The sequence below is a fragment of the Xenopus laevis genome, chromosome 7L, assembly GCF_017654675.1.
Source record: "Xenopus laevis strain J_2021 chromosome 7L, Xenopus_laevis_v10.1, whole genome shotgun sequence".
Classification (NCBI taxonomy): domain Eukaryota; kingdom Metazoa; phylum Chordata; class Amphibia; order Anura; family Pipidae; genus Xenopus; species Xenopus laevis.
This window is the reverse complement of record NC_054383.1, coordinates 130,370,909-130,395,070: the sequence shown is the minus strand read 5'-3', so window position 1 is coordinate 130,395,070 and position 24,162 is coordinate 130,370,909. Positions and strand designations below refer to the sequence as shown.

Below are 24,162 nucleotides of genomic sequence, written 5' to 3'. Positions count from 1 at the left end.
CTAAAACCACTAAAATGAGAATGTTAATAAATAATAGAACATTGCAGCCAATGGGGTCCAGAAGCCAGACTGTAATCACATGGAGCATACTCACATGCCGCTCCCTCACCCCTTGCTGCACCCTCTGCATCTTGGAGCCCTGCTGCTACCTCTCAGCTGCATTTTGGAAGACAATCCTGCCTGCCTCAAACAGATTTTCAGTTGAACTGAAGAAGCCACTCTGATGAGTGGTGAAATGTTTTCAAGAAAAACTCTAAGGGGCAGATTTATCAAGGGTCAAATTTCGAAGTACAAAAAACTTTGAAATTCGACCATCAAATGAAAAAACTTTGAATTAGAATATCGAATTTGAAGTTTTTTTCAACAAATTTGGCAATCTTGCGGTCGAATAAAAATCGTTTGAAACTAACGATTCGAACGATTTTAGCAATCGATCGAAGGATTTTCCTTTGACCTCTAAAGACTTAGAAAATGGTTGTAGAAGGTCCCCATAGGCTAACATAGCACTTTGGTAGGTTTAATTTGCAAAGTATTGAAGTTTTTTTAAAGAGACAGTACTTCAATTATTGAATGGTTGAATATTTGAACGATTTTTACTTCGAATCGAAGTAGAAGTAAATTCGAAGTCGTAGTATCCTATTCGATGGTCAAAGTATCCAAAAAATGACTTTGAATTTCAAATTTTTTAGTTCGAAAATTCCCTCGAATTCACTTCGACCCTTGATAAATCTGCCCCTAAATGTCAGTTGCTTTTGACTTAATTCTACTAGATACTCCATAAATGGGCCTCATACGACTTTTGTTATCACTAACCCTGAAATAATAACTAATTGTCACACTTTAAGATGGTGATTTTTCAAAAATCTGTATGGTGCACTTAAACTGTGTGTGAAAAAATTGGAAACTAAAAAAACTCAATCGCTTAAAATTGCGTTAAAACCTTAATTATACTAAAAACACATTCTGTCCTTCATTTTATAAATTCAAATTATCTGAAAGGCTCAAATTTCATTTAGAATATAGTCCTATTGAACATCTATTCGAATATACTCCTACTGATTTCTACATAAACTTGCCAACAGTTAAGTGCAGATTTTTATATTTCAGTTTTTTGCACTTAGTAATTCTCCAATATTCAATTTTCGGAAAGTTGAAAATATTTGTGATTGCAATTTTATAATTGAAAAACTTGAACTCAAAATAATGATAAATCTGCCATCTGTAGTTGCAACAAATGAAAAATAATGTTTAAAATATTTTGAATCTACAACTCTTAATAAAAGAAATAATAAAACAAATAATAAAACAAAAGAGCCAATTGATCAGGTACCAGTGCATTTTACATTGTTACTGCCCAATGATTAGAAACAAGGTTTTGATCATTAGAGTCTTCTCCTTCCATTGAATCTTCACTTTCTCCACATAATACTGTAGATATCTGAAACTCCCTCAATTTTCTTTCATGCTATTTGTGGTGCTGGCCACGTGGGGGCTGTAAAACAAAACAGAAACAATTGTTAAATTATTTATGCAAATTAATTTCTTTAATGCAACTTCAATAATGAAATTTAGGAAAAGTCAGGTTTTTCCTAAAAAAAAAAGTACATTTGCTGTGCACCAAAAATATGCACAAAGTGAAAATTTTAATCAAAAAGCAATATTATTAAATAAAGTCAGATCTAATACATTATTAAACTTTTTACTTTTACATTTAAATTAAATGGGGCAATTTGTGGGAAGCAAAGTGAGAACCTAGAACTTTCATAATTATATCAAGGGAATTTCAGTTGGGCACAGGGCACAGCAGTATGTACATCGCCACAATCAGCATATTATTAGTTATGGGCGAATTTGCGCCGTTTTGCATAAAATTTGCGAAATGTCGCCGGCGTCTCGTTTTTGACGCCGGTGCCTGTTTTTGACGATTTTTTTCGGGTGAATTTTCGCGGGCATTTGCGAATTTATTTGCTGGCGGCGAATCGCGCAAATTCGCAGTGAAGTCGCGCCTGCCGAATAAATTCGCCCATCACTGCATATTATATCATTTTATAAAACCTGAACGCATAGATACACTGAAATACCATTTTCAGCACATCTCTTAGGGGCACATTTACTATTTGTCGAATATCGAGGGTTAACCCTCGATATTCGGGCGTCAAAGTAAAATCCTTTGACTTTGAATATCAAAGTCGAAGGATTTACTGCAATTCATTCGTTCGTTCGATCGTAGGAAAAAGCGTTCGATCGAACGATTAAATCCTTCGAATTGAACGATTTAATCCATCGATCGAACGATTTTCCTTCTATCCCAAATTGCCTAGAAAGCCTATGGAGACTTTCCCCATAGGCTAACATTGGTGCTCGGTAGGTTTTAGGTGGCGAAGTAGGTGGTCGAAGTTTTTTTTAAAGAGACAGTACTTCGACTATCGAATGGTAGAATAGTCGAACGATTGTTAGTTAGAATCTTTTGATTCGAAGTCGAAGTCGTAGTCGAAGTAGCCAATTCAATGGTCGAAGTAGCCAAAAAAAACTTCAAAGTATTTTTTATTCTAATCCTTCACTCGAACTTAGTAAATGTGCCCCTTAGTCTTTTTATGTGTATAGCTTAATATTTTATATATTTTATATATAGAAAATAGGAAGCAACCTCTTTCTTTGTTCAGAGAGATCCAATACCCAAAAATTATTTTTTATAGTGAAGGAAAATGAAATTCTAAGCAACGTTCCAACACAAAATAATTACGTATTTTCAGTGGTTTTAAAGTAAAATGTAAATGAAATTACTATCGAAAACAGTGTCAGTTTTCTGCAGTCCTTGCTCTGACTTCTAAAACGATGTTACAAGCTCATCTGGTTAAATCTAATTAGAAGACCTAGAGGTAACCCATCTAGCGTAATTTGCCCCTAAGCTTTAGGCAGCGGCCTAATGTAGTAGGGGGCATACATATAGATACCCATGGTATATGATTCAATTAACTGTCAGACAAAATGTCAGATGCATAAAAAAGTGATTTCTGGCAGTCTTATTTATATAAAATGGTGAGGTTCCTTGTGGGAGGTTCCTTTGAAATCATGGACAAAGTCTTCAGTTAGGTGACCTTCTGGGATTAAATAAAACAGCCTAGTCAGCCCAACAAGGATGCACTATGAGAAAAAACTTGGTTGTTGCACTCTTTTTAAAAACTATTATTTATAAATTATTATTCTATCATTTTTGAAATTCAGCCCTGTTGGATTTACCTTGATTTCCTCATATGTGTCAGTGTTGGGCTTCTGTAATGCAGCGTAGGGATTGTCTGTAGTCTCAGCAACCTGGGAAATGCATTGACAATAATAACCAAATCTACCCAGCAAAAGTACTTCAATAATTAATATATATTATTCATATTCAACAAAACAATAATTGTCATCTGTTTAATATTAAGCCTATTTTTTTTTTTACCTTTTACATAAATTCTTAAAGAACAGTAACAACAAATAATAAAAGTGTTTTAAAATAATAAAAATATAATGTACTGTTGCCCTGCACTGGTAAAACTGATGTTTTGCTTCAGAAACATTACTATTGTTTATAGAAATAAGCTGCTGTGTACAAGGTGGGGGCAGCTATTCAAAGGAGAAAATGCTCAGGTTACACAGCAGATAGTAGATAAGCTCTGTAGAACATAATGTTATCTGTTATCCACTAATTTTACATTACTTTAAAACTCTTTCTTATTTTGTGTTACTATTCCTTTAATTATCAGTTTCTTAATGGTTTTGTGGAGTCCAAGATATTTACAAACAACATTTAAAAGAATAGGCCTCCTAGGTTGTCAGTTTAAAATACTGAGTCTCATGATCCTTCTGCATACCTCCCAACATTTGAAAAATAGAAAGAGGTACAAAAGGATCTGCCACACTTTTCCTTTACTGGGCCCATGCCCAGGCTTCCCAGTACCATCCACCCTGTTCCTCACATGGAAGCCAAAGAGGAAAAGCCACGTCTTTCCCAGTACTATATCAAAGTGTGACTGGATAACGGTACTCGTGGATCAATGACATTTATATGCAAATCAGACAACTAAATACATAGGCTTTTTCCCTGCAGCTAGCAGAACAGAACTTGTAAGGGATTTCCAACCAGTAGGGGATTTACAGCCATAGGGAATGTTAACCCTATGGGCCCCACATTACTAAGTAAGTCCATATAACTTCTACTGCTGGATAAAGTTTGGAATCATACTTATGCATAGGCATTAATTTGCAAGAGGATAGAGTCAAAGTCCCATCTAGAAATATGGCTCCAGCTTTGGACTCTGGTGCTGATCAGGCATATTATCGAATTAAAGAAAGTCCAAATAAGAGGGACTATGTTAATGAAGGGAACAAAAGGGCTCAGTTATGAAGAAATACTGGCCATGTTGCGATTGCTTACACTGGAGAAGGTGAGATTTAACTTTGTACAAATGTTCATTATATCGGGGCCATACAATAAATTCTCTCTTACAACTATATCATTGCAGCAGACTTATGGACATCCACTGAGATGAGGAAAGGTTCCATCTTTAGGTGTGAAAATAATTTTTTATAATGAGTAAGGCTTTTGTGGAATTCGCTCCCTGAAATGGTTTTACTAGCAGATACATTACATCATTTAAAAAAAAGGATGTTTTTTAGCATTAGAAAATACGAACAGGAAAAATTAATAATGAACATGACAACGTTTTTTTTCAGTAAAAATATTTTTAATGAGGCTATTGACATGAAATTTACACCAGGGGGCACATTTACTAAGTTCGAGTGAAGGATTAGAATAAAAAAAACTTCGAATTTCGATGTTTTTTTAGGCTACTTCGACCATTGAATTGGCTACTTCGACCTACGACTACAACTTCGACTTCGAATCGAACGATTCGAAATAAAAATCGTTTGACTATTCTATAGTCGAAGGACTGTCTCTTTAAAAAAAGCTTTGAACACCTACTTCGCTACCTAAAACTTACCGAGCATCAATGTTAGCCTATGGGGAAGGTCCCCATAGGCTTTCTTAGCTTTTTTTGATCGAAGGAAAATCGTTCGATCGATGGATTAAAATCCTTCGGATCGTTCGATTGAACGATTATTCCTTCGTTTGTTCGATCGAACGAATAACGCTAAATCCTTTGCCTTCGATATTCGAAGTTGAAGGATTTAACTTCGAGGGTCGAATATCGAGGGTTAATTAACCCTCGATATTCAACCATTAGTAAATGTGCCCCCAGATGTCGGTAACAACCCAAGCAACCCATACATACAAAGAAATCAAAACAAATAAGTCCATAAATTAAGTTATGTGCAATAAAGTGGAATGACAGGAAATAACTATTTTACTGAACACTTACTGAAATATATTGAATACTTAGTAGAAAAGCCTTTGTTGGTAATGACAGCTTCAAGGCACCTCATGTACGGAGAAACTAGTCGCATGCGTTGCTCAGGTATCATTTTGGTCCACCCTTCCACACAAACTGTATTCAAATTTTGAAGGTTTCTGGGGCTTCTACTATGAACTCTGATCTTCAGTTCTTTCCATAGATTTTCAGTTGGATTCAAGTCGGGGAATTGACTGGGTCATTCTAGCAGCTTTATTTTCTTTCTCTTAGTTGAGAGTTTCCTTGGCTGTATTTGGAATCATTGTCTTGCTGAAATATTAACTCCTTGTTTTATCTTCATAATCCTGGTAGATGGCAGCAGATTCTTATCAAGAATGTCTATGGATATTATTCCATTCATCCTTCCTTCAATTATATAAAGTCTACCAGTACCATATGTGGAAAAACATCCCTAGACCATGATATTCCCACCTCAAAACTTCAATGTTGGTATGGTGTTTTTGGGGTGATAAGCAGTGCCATTTCTCCTCCAAACATGGTGTGTGCAATGACAACCAAAGAGTTAATCATCTGACCAGACTGTATTCTCCCAGAATTTCATTGGCTTGACCAAATGTTGTGCATCAAACCATAATCGAGCTGCAACATGCTTTTCTTCAGTAGTGGAGTTTTGCGCAGTGAGCATGTATAGAGGCCACGTCAGTTGTGTTTTCTTTGAAACAACTGTTCCTGCTAATTTATGGTCTTTCTGAAGCTTTGTGTGAGTGATTCTTGGCTCTTGGACAACTCTTCTTTTGACTCTTTTGTCAGAAATCTCATGAGGAGCACCTGGTCGTGGCCGGTTTAGGGTGATATTATGTTCTTTTCACTTCTGGATTATGGTCCCAATGGTGCTCACTGAAACATTCAGAAGCTTAGAAATGTGTCTGTCATGAATGCCATCAATATGTTTTGCAACAATAAGGCTGCAAAGGTCTTGAGTAAACTCTTTTCTTTTATCCATCATACTTCTTTTGTGATACTTTGGTAATGAGAAACCTTTTTATAGACCATCAATTAGGACTAAACCAGCTGATATTAATTTCCACTGGTAGGGGATGGGAAGGCTTTCTAAATACTGACACATTTCGGCAGGTTTCTTGGCTTTCCTTGTGTTTTTGTACCTCCTTTTCTTCATGTGTTCAGTACTTTAATTCATTTCACTTTATTACACATTACTTAATTTATGGACTTATTTGTTTTGATTTCTTTGTATGTATGGATTACTTAGGTTGTTACTGACATCATGTCAATAGCCCCATTCGAAATATATCTACTGAGAAAAACGTAGATGTAGATTTGCAATACTTGTTTTCCCTGTTTGTATAGCGTTAGTTGATCCAGGGATTGTCTCGATTGACATGTTTGAGACTTCTCTGAAGCAAGTCAAGGTGAATTCTGGTAGAGTTTTTGCTCTCCTCTAGATCTAGGGGAACTTATACAGGTTTCTCTTGGAGTAAACTTATAATGGTTTTACTTTGAGTAAATGTTAAACTTGATGGACTAGTGATCTACTTTAGGGGAATACACTGGTATAAATTTACTAATACATTACATTACCTCAAATTCAGAATATTCTGCAGATGCGTCTCTCTGAATTAAGTCAGTGTAGGTGGCTTCACGAACCTCTGATTCCTATAATAGAATAATGTCCACAATATGCATTAATTGATAATACTTTTTTAGTATTTTTAATTTATATACTAGCAGGGCAATCTTTTTTTTCTGACACAGGTGACAACTTCTTCTGAACTGCTGATTCAGGATGACTAAGAGAACGTTCTGTCCCATGTCATGAGAGGTCTTACTCATGAACTCTTCAGTTAGGCTAATAAATTCATGGGAACACATGGGAAAGATTTTATCAGGAAAATTGGTGTTGACACGAGAAGTAACAAATATGAGAAATGAATGATCAACTAAAAAACCATTTGAGTTAAATCTAATACAACAAGGCGAATGTCTCTCAGCCAACTGGAGTACATTGTTTTGGTTAAATTAAAACTAGAAGGATAGATCTTTCTATTTTTCCTTTTTAAAACAAGCAAAGAATGGATAGTTTCAACAATGCTGCCCTGGACACCACTGTAATACTGTCACGACCGGCAATACCAGAACAGATGCCAAGTACCCTGGTCTTGGCTCGGCTTCACCAGTAATGTGACCACCGTTGGGCTTCGGGAGGAGCCCTCAGCTTACTTGGGTGCCACCTGGACTTAACGAGGGCAACAAGGCAAGATGTTCTGGCTAGCAAAGGGGCACGGCTGTTAGAAGAGTCTTTTGGGCCGAAGGTCACGGTACAAATGGAGCAGGAAGAGGAATCGTCAAAACAGGCTGGGTCGAGGCAGGCAGATATCAAGAATTGTCAGGCAGGCAAGGGTCAAAACGGGGTAATCAAACAGAAGGGGTCAGGCAGAAAGAGTAGTCGAGATGCAGGCAAAAGTCAGGATTCGGATATCAGAATTGTCAGGAACAGGCAGGGATCAAAACCAGATTTAACAGACACAAGTTATACAGGAACAGACAGCACAAGGCTTCAGGAACCACAGAATCTAGATTCTATCACGGGCACCCTCAGAGATCCCTTTCAGTCTATTTATACTGTTTTAAATTTGGCACCGTTGCGCGCTGGCGTGATCTCCGGCAGCACCTGCGCCTTTAAGGGATGAGGAGGCGTGCCCAAAGCGTCCCCGCCGGCGTCCCCTCCGATGGGGCGGCGGGCTACCCTGCCGCACAGGTATTTTTATTACAAATACGAGCTTTCATTTTGAATTGATATGATGGTGTTCGGTTTTATTGATGATGCAAGGTCTCGTCAACAACTAGTGATGGGTGAATTTGTCCCGTTTTGCTTCAGCAAAAAATTCACAAACAGCATTGAAGTCAATGGGCTTCAAAATTATTTTGATGCACATCGATTTTGGCACCTGCAACAATTTTTATATGCGGGCCTATTTTGTCCAAATGCATTAAAATGTGTTTCTTCACCCATCACTAATAACAACCAATCAACAAGATGCACTTACTGTTCCCCTGAAACATTGTTATGGGTTACTGCACCTGGACAACGTTTGTGCCTTTTATTATAAAAATGGTGGTACTAGTCCTTATCAAAATGAGGCTGCCGTACCATATTTTTGCTTCTGTGGTGACGTTTTGTTCTGTGGAAAGATAACAATAAATACTTGTGTCCAGATGTTGTTTATAGATACAGAGAGAGTAGGCTTTAATGCATACACCATAGGTTGATACTGTATATAAAGGTAAGTGGATATATAGACAGACAGATAGATTGTGATGTATATTTATCAAAGAGTGAAGTTAGAGATCACCACAGTCCACTAATGTGAAATTTTGCCACTCTCCATTAATTTCTATGGGATTTTTGAGCAAAGAAATGTGCTAAATTAAGGCAATTTGCACCCATTTTATTTTGTACTTTGACCTATTTTAGAAAATAATGTCTATTGTGTATATTTATGAAAACATTTTAATTGTTATAAAGATACAGGCCTTGCTGTACCTAAAAATACAGCAAAAAATCGGGAAAATGAGTAAAGCAATCAACGGAATGAAGATGTTACCAGAAACTGCCTCTGTAAAACAGAAATAAAATTAATAATCAAAGAACAGTGAGGTGATTCTTAAAGCTGAAAAATTCCTTTATGCTTAAATCGCTTCTCATGTACCTTGTCTGTTGCTTTGTTTGACTGATTAGGCTCCTAATTCTATCAGACCACCCCCACTTATCCACTAGGCCAGTGATCCCCAACCAGTAGCTCGTGAGCAACATGTTGCTCCCCAACCCCTTGGATGTTGCTCTCAGTGGCCACAGAGCAGGTGCTTATTTTTGAATTCCAGGCTTGGAGGCAAATTTTGGTTGCATAAGAAACAAGTGTTCTACCAAACAGAGTCTCCTGTAGGCGGCCAGTGCACATAGGAGCTACCAATAGTCAATCACAACCCTTACTTGGCACTAACTAGGAACATTTTTCATGCTTGTGTTGCTCCCCAACTCTTTTTACATCTGAATGTTGCTCACGGGTGGAAAAAGGTTGGGGACCCCTGCACTAGGCCAACCCCCCCATGGCATCTCAAAGAGCATTATAACTATATAACACAGCCCAAGACAATGAAAGCTAAAAGCAAAGCTAATACTGCAAACTTGAGTGTCATTTTCATAAAAACTAGAGGGAAAAGATGGAACATAATTATACTGCCATCTCCATTTGGCAATTACAAAGTAGAAATGAAAAAAATGAAAGTATTATGACAGTTTCATCTCAATGAGTGTCAGTTAATACCTACTTGAACAAGTTCAATTAAAGGAGAAGGAAAGGCATATTTAATTGGACGTAAAAAAGTTAGTCACCCCCAAGTGATTATATCTACTTTCTTGATACCCCAGGCCAGTGCTCCTATCAGGAGAAAACTGCCCCGGTCCGGTGGTTCTTCCAGCGAGCACCACAGGGTGATCGGCTTCCTGCTTCTTCTTTCTTAAAATTTCCAGATGCATACGAAGTAGAATGAAATAGGTGATTTAGTTAAAGGGATACTGTCATGGGAAAATTTTTTTTTTCAAAATGAATCAGGTAATAGTACAGCTCCAGCAGAATTCTGCACTGAAATCCATTTCTCAAAAGAGCAAACAGATTTTTTTATATTCAATTTTGAAATCTGACATGGGGCTAGACATTTTGTGAATTTCCAAGCTGCCCCAAGTCATGTCATGTGCTCTGATAAACTTCAATCACTCTTTACTGCTGTACTGCAAGTTGGAGTGATATCACCTCCCTCCCTTCCCCCCCCCCAGCAGCCAAACAAAAGAACAATGGGAAGGTAACCAGATAGCAGCTCCCTAACACAAGATAACAGCTGCCTGGTAGATCTAAGAACAAAACTCAATAGTAAAAACCCATGTCTCACTGAGACACATTCAGTTACATTAAGAAGGAAAAACAGCAGCCTGCCAGAAAGCATTTGTCTCCTAAAGTGCAGGCACAAGTCACATGACCAGGGGCAGCTGGAAAATTGCCAAAATGTCTAGCCCCATGTCAAATTTCAAAATTGAATATAAAAAAATCTGTTTGCTCTTTTGAGAAATGGATTCAGTGCAGAATTCTGCTGGAGCAGCACTATTAACTGATGCGTTTTGAAAAAAACATGTTTTTCCAAAAGTTCGGATTTTCGCGCTACTGCACATGATGGAAGAAGCCGGAAGCCGATCGAGCTCGCTGGAAGAACCCTGGGCTGGTGCAGTTTGCTACTGATAGGAGCACTGGTCCGGGGTGTGAGGTAAGTAAATACACTCACTTGGGGGTGCTTAACTTTTGGCAGCTCCTTTCCTTCTCCTTTAAGCTACTGTAACTGCTTTATGGTGATTACATTTCCTTTAAAGGTGTCCTTACAATATCTGTTCCTAGTTTCTTGTCTTCATAAACATTTTGCCATTCCACTTTGTTTCTTGATTCACAACCGGTTGTAAAGTTGCACTATAGGCACTTTTTTGATAAATATGATATTCATTTGTGGCATGCATTACACATACTCACGTGTGACTGTAACAGTAAGTATTAGGGAAGAGAAATTTCCATCCTGGAAGTGCACATTACAGCTGTAGTTCCCAGAATGAAATTCCTTAACATTGAATATTGTCAGTGTTCTCTGTGTCTCATTGTTAAAGGAAATTCCATTCCTATACCAGCTGTACTGGGTTGATGATGGGCTGCCCATTAAGAAGAGGCATTCAAGCTTCAGAACGTCTCCTATGAACGTTTGTTTTCCTCCCATTTGGACAACTTTGGCATACACTGAGAAAAGTAAGGAATTGTTATATTAATATATTGTATATACAGTATTTATACTAAAAGTTCCCCTTTTTATTTAGATTCCACTGAGAATTATATAAAATATAAAATCCCTGTAATAAAATTACCTGTGCAGCCATCTTGGTTCTTAGGATTGCGCCAGCGCGCTTTGGTGCAAAAACACACGTTCTTTGGCGCAAATTCTTCCCCCATTCTGACTGCTGAAAGAGGCCCATGATAGAACTTGGTTTCTAGTGGTTTCCTGAGCCTTGTGCATCTGATCCTGAATCTGTTTGTCCTGATTATCCGGTTTTGACTCCTGCCTGTTCCCTGACTATTCTGCATTCCGTATCCTGACCCTTGCCTGCCATCTTAACCCCTTGATTGACAACCCGGTTTTGACCCTTGCCTGCCTGACTATTCTGATATCCGCCTGCCTCAATCCAGCCTGTCTGACCATCCTTCTGCCTAATCCTTTTGTACCGTAACCTTTGGCCGAAAAGACTCTGCTAACAGCCGTGCCCCTTCGCCAGCCAGAACATCTCGCCTTGTACCCCTCGTTAAGTCCAGGTGGCACCCAAGTAAGCTGAGGGCTCCTCGCAAAGCCCAAAAGTCTGTCACACTACTGGTGAAGCCAAGCCGAGACCAGGGTACTTGGCACTTGTTCTGGTATTGGGTGCCGGCCGTGACAATCCCTATGCTTAATGACTAATAATTTGCATTGTGGCATATTTTTTGTTAATCTGTCACAAATTGCCAAACAGAATAAAACAGTTTTGAATCACTTTTAGTACTTACAGAACAAGCGCAGATCCTTTATGGTAGATTCATCTTTTCCCAACTTGTTCCTTGCAGAGCAGGAATACTTCGCATTCTCCCAGTTTATAGTCACAGTTATCTTCTCGCCGTGTTCTTTTAGCTCCTCCTTCCCTTCTCTCTTAATGCAGTACCAGGTATAATACTGAGCAGGAGGGTTGGCATTGCTGTTGCATTGTAAAGTCACTTGTTCTCCTTCTTTTATTTTCTTCATATCATCAAGTTTAGTAATCACAACATCTTTTGGAGGATCTAGTACAAATAATTTTACTAACAATTTTACAGCTCATGATCAGTTGTATTAATTCTCAGTAATAAATAATATCCTAATAAAACATATAAAGGCATATTTATCTATGAATACAGGGTAGTGTTCAAATTACAATTTTCCCACAATGCAACACTTTAACCAGAATTATTGTGGTTGCTTGGAAAGTTATTCAACCTGAAACTGTATGTGATGCATCACAACGAATGAACCTTTTTTAAAATCAGAGTTGTTTTGTGTCTAACAATTCCAGAGTGGTAAAAGTGTGTAGGCTATTTTAAGTCTTCTGTTTGCCTGAAATAAAGCTTGCTGTTCTTTTTTTGTCTGACTGTGGGATCTGTGAGTGCTGCCAGTTCTCTTTGGTATGGTTCTTCTCCTCAAGCTGTAGTTCCGGGGCCTGTGCACCCTGACCCCACACAGTTACTGGTGAGCTATTTGACTTGTGGATACACCCAATAATTTATCTTAAATTTATATGGGAAGTGTGTCACTCCTGCTACTCTGCATTAGTGATGAGCGAAATTTTTCAACAAGTATCGCCGCAGAAATGATGGCCAGAGATTCCAACGGGAGAAAAAAAAATGAATGTAAATTAAAAGTTACATATAGGTCATGTTGAAAATTATAAGTAGCATGCAAGGCCAATATTATGATAGATGAAAAAAAGGCATAATTTCTTGTGTCAGTGGGGGTCATTTATCAACACTGGGCAAATTTGCCCATGGGCAGTAACCCTTGGCAATCAATCAAATTGCTGCATTCATTGTTCTACTTGCAGTTGTCTTTGAAAGCAAATTACTGATTGGTTGCTATAGGTAACTGCCCATGGGCAAATTTGCCCCATGTTGATAAATGAGCCTGCAGTATCTCTTTAATGCATTTCGGCAAATTCTTTCTGTTTCACAAATTTTCGGCAAAACAAAATGAGTCAGATTTGCCCATCACTACTCTGTACCAAAAAGGCATTAGCATGTTATTCACTTGCTGCAAGTCTGTTCTAGCTGTTGATGCAGCCCACTGTGAGAACCATGGAAGTACTTCCAGGTTCAGGGGATCTGTAGCAGCACTTGTGCACAATTCAAAGAAGACTGGGTGAGATCAATGGCACTCTGCATAATAATATTGAAGTAGTCAGTCACTCAGGAGCTCTGACTGAGAGAGACGCACAGAGAGAGGTCTGGCAACTTGATATATTGAAGTCTATGCAGTCGTACACACACAGTTACATGCTTAGAGGTCTGTTTGCTGCTTTTGATGCACTGTTATTGCTGCTGAAAGCTATTTTTTGTTGTGAAAACTGCCTTTCTTTTACAACCTGCTTGCTGCTGGCTGAAATAAAAGCCATTTTTCTTTAAGAGACCTTTGCTTTCCTGACACTTACTCTTTGTGAATCTGCCATAGTACTCTACTAACAACACTAAAATCTATCCTTCATTCAGTGTACAAATATAATGTTCCAGGTCATTATTTCTGACTTAAATCAGTAACCTTATGTGTTGTAGGGATGTAGCGAACCGCCGCCAATGTGTTCGCGAACGCCGTTCGCGAACACCGGCAAAAAAAGCGAACAGTTCGCGAACTGTTCGCGAACTTCGAACGCTCGATAAAATCGTTCGATCGAACAATCTAAGGGTTTTATTCGTTCGATCGAAGGATTTTCGTTCGAATCGAACGATCGAAGCTATTCGATCGAATGATTTCATTCAATCGAATGCTTATAATCGTTCGAACGAATGGAAATCGTTCGATTTTAGCGATCGAATGGTCGAATGGTCGAATGGTTGAACGAAATTTTACTTCGAATCGAACGCGAACACCAATTGGCGAACGTCGCGCGACGTTCGCGAACATTCGGCGGACGCGAACAGTCGAAGTTCGCGCGAACAAGTTCGCCGCAGAACAGTTCGCTACATCCCTAATGTGTTGCACTGTATTAAATGCTTAAGCAAAGCCTATGTAGATCACATCCACTGCCATTCCAAGTCAAGGTCCCTGCTCACATCCTCATAAAAGGCAAATCATTTAGTTTGGCAAGATCTTGTTATGCATAAAACCATGCTGGCAAAAACTTACTGCATTTTTATTTGCAATGAAATCAAGTATCTTATCCCTTATTTTCCCTTCCAAAAGCTTTCCTACCACTAATGTCAGAATAACTGGCCTATAGTTGTTAGGCTGAAAACAAGTTTTTTTTTAGTGGCACCAAATAAGCAATTCCGCAATCTTTTTTGCACCATGCCAGACCTCAAGAAATCCTAAAAAGTAAATAATAATAATAAAAAGTAAAAAGGTTTCGAAATCACATACCTAAGCTTGTTTAGTATTCTGGAATAAATACCATCTGGTCCTGAAACCATATATCTATAGTCGTTTTATTAGAATTTTATTAGAAATGAACAGATTGAGAATGAACCAGAGAAAAGAAGGAAAGAGCTTATTAAATGTAGTAAAAATTTCTACACTTATATTGACTGCACCTCAGAAAAAAGTCCTCTTTTGAAGCCACATATCACTTTAGTTTGTTTAATATTTTATTGGATGTAAATATGTTTGTGCGCAAACTAACCCTTCAAAGGCACTTTGGGAATTGTGGGTCTGATACAGAATATGTTAATAAATATAGGAGTAATGGGAATCAGGCTGGAGCCATTAGAGATGAGTAGAGGAGATCCTTGGCTTCCTTTCGGGAACACTGCTGTTTATTTAAAAGCATTGCAACAGGAGAATGTAATTGAAGATCATGCCCATACGAACTGGTGGGGAAGGTTTCTTTGTCAAAATTAATAATCGGTCCTGTAGCATCAGTTTATATTACAGACCATTTTCTGCTGGATAATTAGTGACGAGCCCTAAGCTTAGCTTCTCAACAGCCAATCAGAGCCCACTGAGCATGTGAGTGTCACAGACACTTTCCAAGATGGTGACCCCCTGTGATAAGTTTGAAGTCCTGGATCATTGCTGCTATTGACAAGCTGAAACTTTAGGCTGGTACAATAAGTTCAGTATATAAAACATGGTATTTTTAGCCCTATTCATTTTTAGGGTATAGTTCTCCTTTCAGGGAGTGATTCCCAAAACGCGTTCCCCTAAATGCTCACCCACACAAATGTTAGAGATGAGTTCAGTATTATTAGTTATTACAAAATTCAAAAGAGAGTTACTATTAGTAGGTTCTTGAACGAGCTGGAATAAAAAGTTCTTATTCAGCATATTTACAAACCTAGTATCCTTTACTGATATGGCAACCCCATTACCCCAGTCAATGTCTGGATAATTGATGTCACCCATAGTAATAACTTGACCTAGTTGTGAAGCCGCTTCTATTTGTAGCTGGGTTTCATACTCAACACAAGGTGGTTTGTAGCAGACACCAATAGTAATTTTCTTTGCAACATTAAAGGGATTCTGTGATGATTTTTATGGTGTAGTTTATAGTACAGGTAAAGGACCTGTTATCCAAAATGCTTGGGACCTGGGGTTTTCCGGATAACAGATCTTTCTGTAATTTGGATCTTCATTAGTGATGGGCGAATTTATTCGCCAGACGCAAATTCGCAGAGAACTAACGTGTTTCGCTGTTGGCAAATATATTCATGTATTTGCCACGAAAATTTGCCAGCAACAGAATCAACTTTGGCGACAATCAGAACACCGCAACGATTAACAGACACCTATTGACTTTAACGGGTGCCGGCGTCAAAATCTGATTTTCACTAATTTTTTCCCAGTTTTGCGAATTTTGCGACAAATTCGCAAAATTCATGGAGAAGCGAAACAGGACAAATTTGCCTATCACTAATCTTCATAACTAAATTCAACTAGAAAACCATGTAACCATTACATAAACCCAATAGGTTGTGCTTCCAATAAGGATTAATTATATCTTAGTTGGGATCAAGTACAAGCTACTGTTTTATTATTACGGATAATGAATCCCACACCTGTACTAAATTACACTGTTTACATTGCAAATAATTAAGTCTACCATTTAAAATTTTATTCCTGATTCTTGAACCAATAAATGTATTTCTGAGCTGTAATATTGGTATGTAAGCAGCCATCTCAGGTCATTGTGCCTCATCCAGTGAAAGAGCCAGTGCTGCACAATGGAATTTCTTTCAGTTTAGAGATTATATCTATAGAAATAAATCAAATCAACTGAACTTGCTGTGTTATGTGTATATAACAGCAATGCTGTTTTGGCACCTCTCCCTGGAAGGTTTAATAACACACCAAAGCTCCACCTTGCTAATACAATCAACACCTAACATAATGACATCATTGTGGATTATGATAAACAGATGATGCTGATTGGGCCAACATTCCAGAGGAGATATAGCGAAGCCAGATCCTATCTACAAATTATTCTGAATTGAGAAAGCCAGTTGGATGATTGGTGAAATGTCTTCAAGAAAAAACACAGCAAGTCCAGTTGATTTGAATAATTTCTATAGATACACCATGACCTGGATGAATGAGAATCTTCACAAACATACAGTTAAGCTATAGTTTCTACTACTCACTGGAGGATTTGTAGTCAGATGTTGGCCTTTTACTATTGAGTGCTACTCTTATATCTACAACTTATTGTGCAGCAACAAGGAGCATAAGAAAAATGTTATAGCAAGAATAACTATACATTACGTGATACTTACATGTAATATCTAAGGTGACTGTTTCTTGTGAGACTTGTCCTGATCGATATTTAGATTTGCAAATAATGGGAGAGCCATGATCCTGATAGGTCGGGATATAATCCATTTCATGTACAAATCTCCAGACTCCTTCCTCAAGTTCTTCTCTCCACTCTCTTTTATTGAAGCCTACTTTGTTCCATTCAAGTACAGGGGGATTGTGGGTACAGGTGTGTTGTACAGAGCAGGTGATACGGGCAGGTTTATCTTCAGTCAGATTGGTGGGCAACTTTAGTACTGGCTTATCTTGGGTATCTGAGAAATGATATACATATTGTTTATTTTATTTTTACAGATATAGTACTGTATATGATGATGTAAAGAATGAATGAATGCATAATTTGATTAATATTATATAAGCCCCCTTATAAGATATATTGGATCTAACTGTCAATGAATATCTGACATCCAATTGCTGCATGAAGAGAGAATGAAGAGAAACAGATGTTGAGAGAGGGATAGTGGACATAAAACTTGATTATTTCAAAAATGGTATAGAATTTTTAATCGATTGTATTTAAAAAGTTTCTTATTTCAGTATGAGGAAGCTTCTATTAAATTTCCATATTCGCGATCTTTCCCCTTTAAACAAAAGATTTAAATAATAAAAACAAGACAATAAGAAACAGACAGAAGACAAAGTCTGAATAAAGGCATTTGGACATAGTAGGCAGCAAAAAAATGAGTCTAAAAACAGACACAGGTTATTTAATAAAATCTGAATTTATCTCATTATTTAAATAAAAAAAAACACAACCAAACTCCCATTACCGATTTTACCTTATTTGTTATTTAAAAAGCTTGATTTAATCAGTTTGGGTAATAAAATCGAGCCAAAATCCGAATCTTACGATTTTTTTGGAGTTTTTTCCTGAATCGCTTTTTCAGGCTTTTTTTCCCAAAAAATCCAAATTTTTTGGATCTTTGCCCGAAAAGTCTGAAATGGTCGGATTTTCTGGCTAATTCTTGCACAAACCACAGAAACTTCCAAATAAGATAGGGACCGCTGCCATTGACTTCTACACAACCTGAGATCGCGGATTTTCATATTCAGGCTTTTTGCTGCATTGGACTTTAAGAAATCTCGAAAAATTTGAGTTTAAAACAACAATAATGAAAAATTTGAGTTTTGCTTGATCGGAGTCTAGTAAATAACCCGTAAGTATCAGGCCAAAAGCCTAAACTAGGGAGTGTGAAAATGGGGAAAACAAGGATACAGGAATTCAGGATCTCTGGAATTAGGAAGACAGAAACTCAAGGTTTGGATAAAAAACGAATCAATGCATGTAAACTAATGTAAGCTGACATGTAAGTGGTGTCTCAAATATTAGGCAGGCTTTGAGCTCAATAGTTTTATCTGAAATCCTAGAGTGTCAGTGACCCTAGCCATCTATGTACTTGATATGTTGATGTGTAATACTGGATAATGAATCAGCAAAACACAGAAGCATAAAAAAAACTTTGCATATAACTAGTCAATTTCTCTTTGCAGCAAATTAGATTTTCAATCACAATATGTTTTCTATATTTTGTCATCAGCATGCTGATATATCTTACCTGAGACCTGAACCTGGACTTTATTATATCCTTTGACCAGATTACAGTTTATATTCCCATTTATACACGGATAATACGTTTCACTGTGTCTCACATCATCAATCCTCAAGGAGCAGCTGTTTGACTTATTCTCCACCTGGAAAGTTCTATCTCTAAATGATTCAATTATATTGGATGGGTTTTTATTATTGAAGATTTGGGGGTCAGATCCATATTCATCCATGTACCAAACCAGTTGGAAGTCTGTAGTCTCCATATTGAATTTGCAGGGGATCTCCACACAGGATCCCTTCAGTGCTTTCATGTACTGTGGGAGGTAAGCGTAATAATCCTGACACTCTGATCCTGGGAACCAACCTGAGCAACAGACAAGAACATTAGTGAAACCTCAGCAATGAGAATGATTTCAGCTAAACAAGGTTACCCAAAAAACTGTAATGTACAGGTATGCATGCACATCTACTGTATGTAATTGTAAATGATATGGAGTAAAATAAAAACTATGCAAGGAATTAGAGACGTGTGTCTAAAAATAGTTTTTGCGAATATTTAGTGCTGCTCGCAATGTAAAATTATTCACTGGTGAACATCACTAAGCAAAGGTCGACATTAACACCTGCTCTGGAGTTTCTTTAAATATTTAGTTGCAAAATACACTTTGCAGTTGCAAAATTTTATTCCATACACTGCGAACGTTCACAAAAGCCATTTGGTCCAAACATTGTAATCGGTCAAAAAGGACACTAACATGGTCGCTAACATTTGCAATGGTCTTTGCGAGTGTTTTCTGCACTAATAAAACATATTAAATTCCCCCATTAGTAAGAGCTATAACTATGGTGAAAAATGCCTTCCAATATATATATATATATTTTTAATCTAAATTAAAAAAATGTAATCAAGTATTATTTTTACTGGTCGGTTGGCACAATAGCTCTTGCACATGGGTGTTTTAAAAAGTATTTCCATGCAGTGGGGTTTTGTTGTATTCCACTGCTTGGCAACATGAGCTGATAGAGCCTATTATTTTCTGGTGTGCTTGTACTAAACCTGCAACGCAGAAGTGGTGGTGCTTGTTGTGTCTTGTTCCATCAAACAATATTGCAACCCTGATTTACTACAGCTCTCAGCATGCTTTAACCATTGATAATCTGTTAAATTAGTCTGGGATTTGTAGTCCAGCAATAGTTAACTATAGTTGAGCAATGCAAAAGCGTTTAGTGTTGCTTCTGAAAGAAATATCTGCTAAAAAAGGAAAATAGTGAATTTAAGATTTTGCTTAGATAAAAGTCTTATATTGCTTGCATTTGTTTGGGTTAAAGCCTGGCGGACAGATCACAGAGAGTGTCAGTATTTCTTTAGCATAAACACAAAATGGGTAATTTACAAATGGGCAAGGTGCATAATAAATAGGTGTGTTTTTCACAATTTTCTTCACACCGCACCATGAGCCGCCACAGGTACAGGTCCTTGTTCTCCAGATATTGGACTTTTAATAGAGAACATTCAGTTGCAATTTCTTACTGTTTGGAAGTTTCTGTGGTCAGCGCTGGAATTAGCCCGAAAATCCGACCTTTTTGGGCAAAAATCTGAAAAATTTGGGCTTTTCAGGAGAAAGCCCAAAAAAATCATGCAAATTGGAGTTTTTACTTCATTTTATCAGGTTTTTACCCGAACTGATTAAATTGAGCTTTTTTAATAACAAATAAGGTAAAATCAGGTCTGGGAGTTTAGATATTTTTTAATTTATATAATGAGATAAAATCAGATTTTAAAGATCAGATTTAGTACATAACCCCCCTTAAACTCTGAATATTCAATTGCTGTACAATGGCTACACATGAGAAGCACATAGACAAAAGCATTCATTACACCAACACGCTATGGACTTTCATCGTCATTGCATTGACTAAAAGTAACATCTTGGACTGATGCTTTAAGAGACTTTTTCAAAGACATTTCTACATTGCCATTCAACAATACACCATATCATCACAGGCTAGGGGACTAGTCCGAAGTGGTGCTGGATCATCTGGACATTGAATGGACTATTCATCTTCTCTGGATTTTCTCTATCTTCATCATTGAAATGCCTTTATATATACTGTATATGCATATAACTGTGTTGATAAGTCCACTGTGATTGTAGCATTTTGTATTTGTCTCGTAGAACCAATTTTTTTCCCTTTTTATATGTTTTTTGTTTTCAGCCCACAGTGCTAGCTTATAAATCCAAGAGAGACTTACTCATTGTGGGTGAGAATCATATATCCCTAGTGGAGAATCATATCGATAGACGAGCGACAATATATATTATCCGTAAATTTGAATACAACACATCTAGATGGTTGGACATACGTTTTACCTTGAAGAGCAGCCAGCAGAAAGATCCCGTTTAAGGAAATGTTAACTTCCATCATCTGTAATTTAATCCTCAGTGATTCATAGAGATTGGCCTTTAGCTGCATTGGATAATAAAGTACATTTACATTACATTTCTTACATTTACATATTAAGTAAACACAGAAAACCACCCATTCATGATCGGTATGACAATGTTTAAAGGGCCACATTAACTTTTTTTTGCTTTTGTCTAATGGAGATATCCTATATAATAAAGTTGAAGTGTCTCTGCGTCCAGTCCCTGTGTCCGTGGGATTGCGCTACTGCGCATGTGCCCCACGGACCGTCTCTGGCGAATTTACTAGCGAAGTAGATAGACGCACAACTTCGCACCCTTACGCTGTGGCGTGTTTTACCATTGTGGGTGATAGTCTGAAAAACTTACATATGTTCTAGCGCCCGTTAATTTAACGGGATTAATGTCTAGTTAAATGATAAATGTAGAATTATTTTTGTTTCATTCTGTTCTATGAAGGGGCTACTGAATCAGCTTTGTTTCCCATTGTTTTCTGTTGTCCACTGTCAACTCTAAGGATGGATCAGGGCCTAGAAGCTCAAGAGCCATGTAGACCAACATCCTTATAATAAGGATTAACTGAAGACTTTACTTAATAATAACATCAGAATTTTTGGGAAAAAACTCTCTGGAAAGGGCAATCCTAACAAGGAACTCTGGGTTTTTGTAAGAATACCTGGTGGTCTAGTGGGACAGTGGGAATGCCCGCTGCGCTCACTGGGGGACGACTGTCACCTACTTCTGTGCGCCACTCCTAATCTTCTCTGCTTCCATGATTTAGCGGCACTCTGGTAACCTTGGCTTTATTTGGCATGTTGCATGACGTCATCATTGTTGGCACGAAATTCAAATATTTAAAGGCTCAAATGTCCTATTCCAATTGTCCAACATAAAGGTTCTTTTCCATAGTTCATGAGTGCCTGTAACTGACCATTCTTCGGATCTTGATTTTGTACCGTGCTATTGTTTACTGTTTGACCTTGGCCTGTGGCCACAACTACGTTCCTGCCTTCTGTTTTATACCACATTTTCTGTTGGTTTGACCCGGGTTGTTCCACCACTATGCTGTCTGCTCCCCTGTCCCTTCTGTATACGTTTGGTTCCCTTGCTTGCCCAGAACTCTCTCCCTGATTCTTCCTGGTGGTATCTGAGTAGAGGAGGGCTCTTCCCGAAGCCAAAGGTGTCTGCTATAGGCTGAAGAGTGAGCCGAGCTTGCGACCTTGGAATTATTTATGGGTTATTTATGGACACTGTCCATTACAGTTATGGTATTTGTATAGGAAACTAGGGGTGCCTGGCATTATAGACTTCTCAGGGACTTCTATAAAACAAAAATGGTATTTTGCTACTGTTAACCAGAAGGGGAAACCAGAACAAAAACAAGGAAACTAAAAATGAGAAGCATTTCTAAAGAAAAAAAAATGATTCCTAAAAAATGATCTTTACCATATATTTAAACTGTTAAACAATGTCCATATACTTCTCCTTGGATTTTAGCAGAACAGAGAGTGGGCCAACATGTTTGTAGAGCCTTGCAAACAGTAAAGATCTGTAATGTGCTTGTAGTGTTGATATGCATGGACTTCAATAGAGAATCAGAATAGGTTGCTCTGAATTTATAATAAATCTAGTAGCATTTAATGTGAGAATGACGTGTACCTGTGCTGTGGAAGTTCAGGACCTACCACCTCGTTAGGAGGTGGTAGTAGTTCTCTTGCACCAATAGGCAAAGCATTTGCTCAATTCAAAGCAGGAGGCAGAAGGAAGGCAGCGGCACCGAGCACTATTTAAACTATAAATATACAACTATATAAAAGTGCAAGGAACAGTGCAATGAATGGTATTTTAGCCCACAACCGAAGGTGTCTAAGGGCAGCATAAAATGCCACTCAATTTCTTGTGCTAAAATGTGATTCACAAAAGTGCCCGAGACCATGTAATGAAGTGAATGTGGATTTCAGAACAATATTTTACTTCACTGGGAACTGATGAACCATTAACTATCACTCAGGGGACTATTAGTTAGACCTTATTGCAACCATAAAAATATAATACACAGGTTATGCACACCAACAACATGATCAGGATTGTATACACACACATCTATGAGCTAATGAGCTTCTGTTTATAAAGTTTATCTTCACAACTAAAATGTTAACACAGGATGTATCATGATAAATGCACATTTTTTTCTAATGGTTTCTATGTGTATTACAAAAAAATCTTCCTGATACAAATCTACTGATAACTGAATGTTGCGTTGTCTTATTTCTCAAGGTTACTTTACATCTAAACCCATAAAATGTACCCCAAGGGGTGTTTCTGCTTTTTATTTATACAGAACAATTCAAACAGCCGCTCTGTACTTACAGGTCTTCATCCATCCCCAGTCTGGTCAGAAACTGAAGAGAAAAAGGAAACAGCAGAAACTCTTACATTTGAAACCACACGAGGACATACAATAAGAAGTGGCCTTGCCTGCTAATACTTTGCTTTTCTCCAGCTCTGTTCAGATGAACATTATTTCATCCTGGGGTCCACTATACCACTAAGAAACAGTTTTCTATGTTGTTAAAATATAAAATGTTTTTCGGATGTTTGATACATCTGCCCCACAATGTGTTTTTAGTTTGTATCACTTTAGCCACAGTGGCTTTGCTTTTGCTTTGCTGGAAGAAAAAGATCATAATCATTACACCTCATCGTTATTGTCACATTTTTTTTTAAATAAATCATGTAAAAATTTCAGAACAGAATTTGAATTGCTGCCTATGCTGTCTTAATTGCAGATTACAGCATTGCCACATTTACTGTGACTTTTTATAAATAAGTCCCCTAAATGTAAATAACTAAAAATAAATAAATATAATTATATCTATTATCTATTTGTCTGTCTATCCTCACACAGTGGGCGCACTCACACAAACACCCGTCTTATTTGAGCCTGTTTGCAAAAACTTATTCACAATGCGAATTTCCAAAAAAACGCAAACACAGGCCCAGCAGTGCAATATTTTAGCATTCAGGAAAAATCATGGGCATAACAACCATTTGCAAATAAATATGCGCTGCACAAACTTTATAAATGATCCCCACTGGGACTAATGGATTCCAAATCAGCCAAAAGAGGGAAATGTTACCTATCTCGGCAGATACTGACTTCTGATTTAGCCATTTCTGAATACTAGCAGCATTCTATTTACTATCA

General features: G+C 37.6%; 1 protein-coding gene across 1 annotated transcript; it reads right to left on the bottom strand.

The window, feature by feature from the left end:
- Window positions 1-1,256: 1,256 nt before the first annotated feature.
- On the bottom strand, window positions 1,257-21,052 carry LOC121395655 (B-cell receptor CD22-like). Its single transcript, XM_041569732.1, has 10 exons — window positions 20,901-21,052; window positions 18,536-18,892; window positions 16,940-17,233; window positions 11,999-12,268; window positions 10,946-11,203; window positions 8,917-8,989; window positions 8,524-8,554; window positions 6,954-7,028; window positions 3,241-3,312; window positions 1,257-1,492 (listed from the first exon to the last, which is right to left on the bottom strand). Exons 1-10 carry the CDS (start codon window positions 21,001-21,003, stop codon window positions 1,466-1,468), a joined length of 1,560 nt encoding a protein of 519 aa, XP_041425666.1. The 5' UTR covers window positions 21,004-21,052; the 3' UTR covers window positions 1,257-1,465.
- Window positions 21,053-24,162: the final 3,110 nt, after the last annotated feature.

What these genes read in the sequence shown, in the direction of transcription:
- LOC121395655 (XM_041569732.1), bottom strand. Translation starts at nt 21,003, where the DNA reads ATGCAGCTAAAGGCCAATCTCTATGAATCACTGAGGATTAAATTACAG. An exon ending in AGTCCAGGTTCAGGTCTCAG is followed by an intron (nt 17,234 to 18,535) that starts GTAAGATATATC and finishes ATCATTTCTCAG; the next exon opens with ATACCCAAGATAAGCCAGTA. An exon ending in ACTTACTGTTACAGTCACAC is followed by an intron (nt 8,990 to 10,945) that starts GTGAGTATGTGT and finishes TCTGTTTTACAG; the next exon opens with AGGCAGTTTCTGGTAACATC.